Below are 8,629 nucleotides of genomic sequence, written 5' to 3'. Positions count from 1 at the left end.
GTATGACCTTATTCTTTATAAAGATGGTACACGTCTCAAAACAAAATAAACGGTAGTATGACCTTATTCTTTATAAAGATGGTACACGTCTCAGAACAGAACAAGACTCTTGCTTTTACTCACTGTCGTTGGGTCCATTCCAACTCTATAGGATCCTGTAGGACTTATCCAGGTCTTCCAAGACTGTACATTCCTGTGGAAACAGACTGCCACATCTGTCTCTCTTGAAGCATCTGGTGGGTTTGAACTGTCATCCTGCAATCAGGGCTCAGTTCTGATGTGTATATTTTTGATACTTAGTTTAGTACTTGCATTCTCTTATACTGAAATCAATATTCCAGTAAAGAAAATAGCATTTATAGTGAAAGCAGTAAGTGGGGTCAAGAAATGATTCATTTCTTATCTCTTAATTTTACAGATGTGGGAAGAGTATCCTGATGTTTATGGGGTTAGGCGATCAAACCGCAGCAGACAAGAGCCATCACGATTTAACATTAAGGAAGAGGTAAGGAAAATGTTTTAGGGCTACATTTAAACTCCCTATCTTGATTCATTCTCTTTGACTGTGGCATGACCCTTAAGAATATAAACCGGATATGAGAATTTAGTGACTAATGTGAACTGTCTATGGATCTGTAGTAAGGGAAAGATGTTAGTTTAATAACAAAAACAAACCAGAAAGATTGTTGTTGTTGTTAAGTGCCATCGAGTCGGGTCCGACCCATAGCGACCCTGTGCAGGGTTTCTGAGGGTGTAAATCCTTACGGGAGTAGAAAGCCTCATCTTTCTCCCGCGGAGCAGCTGGTAGTTTCGAACTGCTGACCTTGCGGTTCGCAGCCCGATTGGTAACCACTACGCTACCAGAGCTCCTTATTATGTAAAAGTAAATATCTTAGTAGCTAGCGTATAGTGTATTATATAGAACTGACCTCAGTTTCTTGTTTTTGTCATTAATTTATTTAAAGTTTCTTTCTCATAATGAAATTAATTGCAACAAGTTTACTTTTTTAACCTCTAGCACTTAAATTTCCTAGATTTTATTGATTGAATAGCTTGCTTGGTAAACAAATATAATAATGGGAATAGTTTCAGATTTCATTCTGAAGAAGGAAAAAAAGGGTGTGTTTAATTTTTAAGCTATTAAATTGTGTCTCCTAGTTTTAGTGTGAAGTATTCAGTTGCTGTTAAATAAAATGTGTTTCAAACGTAATTACTGTCATCTCATTTGGAGAGCTTGAATGGAGTGGCGGTTTTTAAAGTTGGTATATACTAGTTTCTTTTGTCTGTATAGAATCAGACTTCTCATGCCTTTCTCAGTTTGTGTGATGTTTGTGTTTACCTGTCTATTAATTAGGTTTATGGACTAGATTCTGAAGAGAAACTCTCGTCTTAGTAAATTATCCCCTTTCTGCATTCTTAGGAGGACTTTGCTATTTTTAGCTACGTAACATTTCTTTGATGGAAAGTAAATAGTGACAGATATAGCGTAGTGTACTTTTAAATGAATCACCCTGACATCTGCATTGCATTTGTAATGTTTTATTTTGAGTGACCTCTGAGCTGTTTGTTCCTTAGCTTGCTTTTTCAGAGTGTCTAGGACTAAGTCACTCTGCGGTGTTTGTTAGAGCAGTTACATAGCTGTAGAAAGCTTTTCCTCTTCTCTGTAGATGAAATGATGTTTTCAGATTTTACATTCTCTGTAGGGCAGGAGACTGACAGCAGCGGTAGCTTGCCATTTTGTTTAATTTTTGGGCAAAAGAGCTGTTCAGTGTCTGTGAATGTAGACTTTCGTTGGCCCAACACTGTTGGCAGAGCCCTATGAGCTCGTGATTCTTCCAGTTCTGTCATGAGTCCGATATAAGGAATCAGAAGTCAGTGTCTTTCATGGCACACTAGCAAAATGTTGTCTTCATGATATTCTAGACCTGCAGGATCAGATATGGTTGTCAATGGCTAAATATGGCTTTTATATATAAAACCTATATTAATAAAAATGAAATAACATGAAAAATTCCATACTAGCCACGTTTCAAGTGGGGGGGGCAGTAGTCACATGTGGCTAGACGGTGTGGGTGCAGAACCTTGCCATCATTGCAGAACATTTTACAGGGGAGTTCTCTTCTAGAAGTCAGGTTGAGGGCAAATGTTTCTTTCCTAACTCAGGTACAACAGACATGACTTTTCAAATGAAGATTGACCCTCTACTAAACAATTGCTTATGTTTCTTTCAGTCAAAAGGCTTATATTGAAAAAGTTATATTGAGTAGATTGTTGGACCAGGGCTTAGTGTTATCCCTAAGTACTGTGATTAAAGTCTGTCATCATTTCTCCCCCTCACACAACTGAAGGCAAGCAGCGGGTCTGACAGTGGGAGTCCAAAAAGAAGAGGCCAGAGGCAACTGAAGAAACAGTAAGTCTTTCACGGGGGAAATGGTTTCATCCAGTAGTCTCGAGGTTTTTTTCTACAGTGAAGCCATGCAGGGATACATCAGCATTGTGTCTCTAGTCTACGCCAAGTCCCAGTCTGCTGCTTTTCGTTTTTTCTGATTTAGATTTGTTTCCCCTTTGATTGCTGCTTGCATAGTAGAGTGTAAGCTCAGGATTTGTAGTTTAGCACAGGGGAGATCCACATGTACTTGGTTTATTTCATGGGCAGACCCCAGTGTCTCCATTTGATTCATTCCGTTAGCTCAGACAGTGTGTATAAATACCAAATATATAGATAGATAAATACTCCAAGACTTATCTCTACTCTAGTTAATAAAGGAACCGTCTTACGTTTTCCTTTGTTTTTTGTGTTGGCGTGGAAAGATTATATTTATTGGGGACTTAATCTTGGAATTACTGTATATGTTTTTATGTTCAATATTTTCTTAAAGTTATTTAAAAACTACTAATAGTGAATGAATTACTATATTTTGGGATACAATTGTTGGAAAACATTTTGAGGGGGTGTGAATTCCTTTGACAAGCTGAATTTTCCAGACTCTCTCAGACAAATATAGGTACTTAAAACTTTACACACAAGTTTTGGGGTTTTTGTCTTAAACAATTGTCCGTAGTTCCTATTACGATTCCCCTGTTAAATATTGTTTGTTCTTAAGGGTTTGTAATCTTTAAGAAGTGTCTAACCAAAGGCAAGCAGGGTGAGTTTTTTCAACCCATTTCTTCATCCCCAGAGTAGAGTGATACTTACTTTTCCTACTTAATAACATTAAAAATAGGATTACTAAATAAGGTACTAGTAACAAGGTTATTAAAACTGTGCTAAGGTTTTGTGATACTCATTGTAGATAATTAAAGTACTTGACAGAAAAGTTTATTACTTACTTTTGTCTGCCCACTTGTGGTTCAGATATTTATTTAGACTTATAGAACTAGTAACTAAGCAGACCTGCACTTCCTGCTTGGCATCCTACAAGGCTTCGCTCTAACCCAGTTTCGTGGCCTGCTTGGGAAACACTTTTCCCGGTTCCTTGACTATTATTATTGGGGCTTTTCATGAAACATTATTCTTAAACAAACTGTGGGAAGTGCATGCATGTTCTTCCCTCCACCATCTAGAAATATTCTGCTGATTTCTTGAGTGGGATCAAAATGGTGCTGTGTTCCAAGCCCTCCACACCTCATGGTAATGGCCTACCTAGGTGTACACTTTCTCTATCGAACACATCAGACTTTCTCTGGTGTCTAGCACTTGTACTTTTCTTGTGTCACTTCTAAGAGCTCCTCAAAGCCTACAACCCGGTTGATCTACATTTTGACTTTTTCATGTCTTGTTTGCATTGTCTGTGGGCCACATTGGCCAAACGTGGGTATTTTCCTTGCCAGTTCCCAAAATTTTGGCAAGAATTCCATTGACTGATTCCCTTCTAACAGGCAATTCTAATCTCCTCTGATAAATGAAGCATTTTTTGTTCAGCAACTGCTATCTTAGATTCCTCTTCACTGTGACCCACTTGATGTCCCTCATATATTTTATGTATAAGCAGACAGTAATCTGGGAGTAGTCAGTCTTGTAACACGTTGTTGTTATTTTAAAGTGCCATTGAGTTGTTTCTGATTTATAGTGACCTGGCATAGGGTTTTTGAGGCTGTAAATCTTTGTGGAGCAGAAAGCCTCATCTTTTTTCCATGGAGCAGCTGGGAGCTCGAACTGTTGAACTTGTGGTTTGTAGTCCAGTGCTTATCCTGTGGAGCCACCACACTTGTCTAAATACTAAATAGCCTGATGATTGGGAGGTGCGTGATCACCCTTCTCACCAGAGCCTGCTACAGAGTGATTAGAAATCGTGATTCTGATGTACTTTTCTTCTTTCTCATCCTTGAAAATTATAACTTAATTTTAAATACACATACCCATAAATGTAATCAGGCCTTGAAACAATCAGGCCAATTTTTCAGACCCTTTCACAATGTATGATGCTTTTGGTCCAGAGTGGTCCTCAGTGGGCTATGGTTTAGAGTAGCTGGGGGTTTGCCACATGGACAACAAACTTGTTCTCACGGGGCTTCAGTTTGTTGCTTTGGGATGAAGGCTTTGGAACTGTCGCTTCGCTTTGTTTCCCCCTCTCAGTGCCTCTCCTTGTCTGTAAGTTTGTAGATCTGCGACTTTACTGGCAAGCTGCAGCTTGGCCGTCTGTTCCCTCAACATTTGCTGCCATTTCCATTTCGCACGGTTGTGGAAGTGGACCTCTTTGCCTGCAGTGGTTTCATTTCTCAGTTCCCAGGGAGTGCAGAGATTAGAGCTAATACTTCTCAGCTACTCTACTCTTCCGTGGATTGTAATTTTTGTTCTTCAAGCTTGGTTCCTGTTAAACCACTTCTCTCAAGTTGCATTGTGCGAGCCCCTTTTGAAGGGTAAGCTGTCCTGGACCTGCTCCAAGTGAGGCTGCAGACTCATTCAAATCTCCCAATTGCTTAGACATCTTCTTTTCTTTCTTCCTGTGATCCCCTTCTATTCTTTGAATTCTTCAGCAAATATTTACTGTTTTAGGCTCTAGGGAAGGATAATAACATAGGTGCCCATTGTATGTTGTTGTTGTTATGTGCCGTGGAGTCGGTTCCGACACATAGTGACCCTTTACAGGGTTTTTGAGGCTGTAAATCTTGACAGGAGCATAAAGCCTCGTCTTTCTCCTGCAGAACAGCTGGTAGTTTCGAACTGATGTCCCTGAGGTTAGCAGCCCGATTGGAAACAACTACCCTACCAGAGCTCCTTGCCCATTGTATGGTTAGATCTAATGAGGCCTTTGAAAGAGAGCTGGCAGGATATTAGGCCATGCTAACAGGAGTCCTGGTGTGGTGCTGTGGGTTAATGCATCAGACTGCAAAGTCGCTTGAACTGCAAGGTCGGTGGTTCAAGCTCACCAGCTGCTCTTTGGAAACTCTGTACCAGGGTTGCTATGGGTCGGAATCGACTCGATGGCACTTAGCAACAACAACAACAACAGCAGACTTTACTGTCTCACAAGATTGCTTCCAAAAGCACTCCACCTGTCTGACTGATGATTGAAACGGCTCACTCCTTAAGGAACCAAAACAAAAGAGGTCCTGCCTGCAGGAAAGGCGACTTCTGTTGGAGATGGAGATGGAGCCACAGGCGCTGGGAGAGCTTGAGTGAGGCACACAGAAGTCCCTAAGGGCGCTCGCCCTCTGCCAGCAGAGTGTGCACAGCAGCCACCTGGTGTAGTCTCTCACTGCTGTTTGTTACTTGGACCTCTTCTATGGTAAGGGACCCTGGTGGTGCTTTACAGCAAACACTAGACTGCTGACCACAAGGTCGGCAGTTCTAACCCACCAGCTGCTCTGCAGAAGAAAGATGAGGTTTTCTGCTCCCATAAAGATGGACTGTCTGTCTCAGCAGCCCTGTGCAGGGTCGCCATGGTCGGAACCGACTCGGTGGTGGTGGCTTGTTATTACTGGTTATTTTCCTGTGGGGAGTTTTGATTTGACTTTAGAATTCTGCTACACTTGTCTTTAGCATGACCTCATCTCCTACACACTGCGCTTTTCTGCTTCTAGAATGACCTCGGCTGCTTGCCTGGGCATTTTACGTAGGTACTTACGAGGGCTCATGCCTAGTAGCTGCTGTGTTTGTTTTCCTCTCGACCAGTTTTATTTACGCTAAGTCACTGTGATAACCTGGTTTAGTTTTCAGGTAAGCTTGAAAAACCGGGGTAGGAGGACCCCTGTATTTCAGGGAGCTAATATCATCCCACCTGCCTTACCTGATAGTTGTTAGAAACGACATCTGTAGTTAAGCGGATTATCTGTTAGGTGCCTGGTTTATCACTGAAAAGTCAGCATAGGGACTGTTTTCTGAACTAGTTGAATGATACTGCACTCCTTTGTCCTTCCCCTCCCACCTACCCACTGTGACCCTATAAGACAGAGCAGAATGGCCCCGAAGGGAGTCTTTAAAGACGCACACTGCCCTGTTGTTCTCTGTTGGGGCGGCTCAGGGACTTGAACTGCATCTGAACACTAAAGCAGTGGGTCCCAGACCCTCAGTCTCTCACCAGCAGCAGCAGCATATACGAATTTATGAAAGCGGAGATTCTCAGGCCTCACAGTCCAGAAATTTGATGGCTAGGGCACAGAAATCTATGTTAACAAGCTCTCTAGGTGGTTCTGATGCATATTAAAATTTGCATTTTAATAAACCACTAGTCTAGTATGTGGAGTCCTTGTGTAGAGTAAGCACTGAATTGCTAAGATTGAGTTGGTGGTTCAAACTCGCCAAGTGCCCCTGGGAAGACCCTATAGAGGGTCTCTGAGTTAGAATAGGCTTGAAGGCACTTTACAGCAACAGCAACAATCCAAAGAGCAGAACATGAATATTTTAAATATTACGCTAACAGATTTATTTAAGTTCCAGTCAAATTTTGATTGTGATCCTTCTTGAATTGTATGATATCTTCCTATTTTCCCTCTGGTAATATCATTTTTTTTTTTTTTTTAAAAGAAAGAAATTAGGGTATATTTTTAAATCACTTGCTCTGGAAAAAGAAAATGACTATATTGAACTGGGTTTTGTCAGATTGTTTACCTGGAAGAATTAGGAAGCAGCAGCACCATTTTGCTTTTGATTTCAGAGAAAAGTGGAAACGGGAGCCTTCCGAAGATGAGCAGGATCAAGGCAGTAGTGCAGAGAGTGAGCCCGAGCAGAAACCAGGGAAGTCCCGAAGAGCCATCCCCAGGAGGTACGGGCCCAGCCTTGATCAGACGCTGCAGTGTGCTGTGACTCTGGGGTTTGAATGTCTGTTTTTCACTTTGGCCTATGAACCACAAGGTCGGCAATTTAAACCCAGCATCTGCTCCTTGGAAGCCCTGTCTGTATACGGGCTGCTGTGAGTAGGAACCGACTTGACAACACTTAACAACAATAAACAGGGTTAGCAAGGGAAGAGAGGGCTGGTCATAGTTGTTGTGAATGTCTGAATGGTGTGAAGTTGTTAAGTGCTGTGGAGTCTGTTCCAGCTCCTAGTGACACCTGTATGCTACGGTTTTTGAAGTTGTAAATCTTGGTGGGAGCAGGAAGCCTTGTTTTTAAACCACTGACCTGGTGGTTGGAAGTCCATTGCTGCTTGTACTGAGCCCCCATGCTACCCGTGGCTCTGATGGGGAATGCTCCCGGTGTCTTCCTCCAGGCTCTTGTTGCTGTTGGTGCTGTCAGGTCAGTTCCAAGTTTGAGTGAGCCTTTTGAGGATTTCCCAGGCTGTAAATCTTTATGGGAGTAGAAAACTTGGTCTTTCTTCTGAGGTGCAGCTGGTGGGTTTAAACTACTGTCTTTGGGGTTGGCAGTCCAGTGCTTATCCTACAGAGCCACCAGTGCTCCTCCACGGCAGACAGACAAACAAAATGCATCTCCCAGTGTATTTAGTAGTGTCCAGATTCTTTTGGGAGAGCTAATTCCTAAGTTCAGAACACTGGCAGGTTTAAAGCATTTAACTCATTGTGAATTGCTTTGTTCTTATAATCTATATAGAACATTAATCAGAGAATTCTGGCAATACAAAGGAAATTGGCTGAGGTGCCTGGAAGTTTTGGTAATTTGGATCAGATGGGTACTAATGACGGAGACAGGAGGCAGATAAGCCCCCAGGAAAAGCTTACCTTCTTTCAGTATGAATTATTTTGAGGTGGGCAAATGTGGGGCCCTTGGGCCAAATCTGCCCTGCCCACTGCCTATTGTATGGCCTGTAAACTAACCTATAAATTTTTATAGGTGATATGATGATGTCATTATGTGCTGTTGGGTTAATTTTTACTCATAGTGACCCTGTGTAGTGTTTCTAAGGAGCAGCTGGTGGGCTTAAACCACCAACCTTGTGGTTCATGGTCCAGTGCTTAATCTGCAGCACCACACCAGTAGTCCCATGTGATGTTGTTGTTAAGTGCTATCCAGTTGGTTCCAACTCTTAGTGACCCTGTGTAAGTTTCCAAGGAGAGGCTAGTGAGCTTGAATTGCTGACCTTGTGGTTCAAACCAACCTTGCGGGCTAGTGCATTAACCACAGCGCTACACCAGGAGTCCTGATGATGACAAGGAATAGTAAATTTGAAAACCAATTAAGTGAGATGTTTTAATTCACCAAAATAGTTTTTCTCTCATTAGTAGATATGTG

The 8,629-nt window shown here is 41.9% G+C and overlaps 1 protein-coding gene across 2 annotated transcripts in view; it reads left to right on the top strand.

The window, feature by feature from the left end:
* CHD2 (chromodomain helicase DNA binding protein 2) overlaps positions 1–8,629 on the top strand; it is a 148,376-nt gene that overhangs the window by 33,734 nt on the left and 106,013 nt on the right. For both annotated transcript variants that reach the window (XM_006867108.1, XM_006867109.1), the window contains 3 exons: positions 419–505; positions 2,349–2,410; positions 7,098–7,205. In XM_006867108.1, coding sequence (XP_006867170.1) covers positions 419–505; positions 2,349–2,410; positions 7,098–7,205 — 257 coding nt within the window. The remainder of the gene's footprint in view (positions 1–418; positions 506–2,348; positions 2,411–7,097; positions 7,206–8,629) is intronic.

This window comes from Chrysochloris asiatica, unplaced genomic scaffold, assembly GCF_000296735.1.
Source record: "Chrysochloris asiatica unplaced genomic scaffold, ChrAsi1.0 scaffold00101, whole genome shotgun sequence".
Classification (NCBI taxonomy): Eukaryota; Metazoa; Chordata; class Mammalia; order Afrosoricida; family Chrysochloridae; genus Chrysochloris; species Chrysochloris asiatica.
The sequence above is the reverse complement of the archived record's forward strand: the minus strand, read 5'-3'. Positions and strand labels throughout refer to the sequence as shown.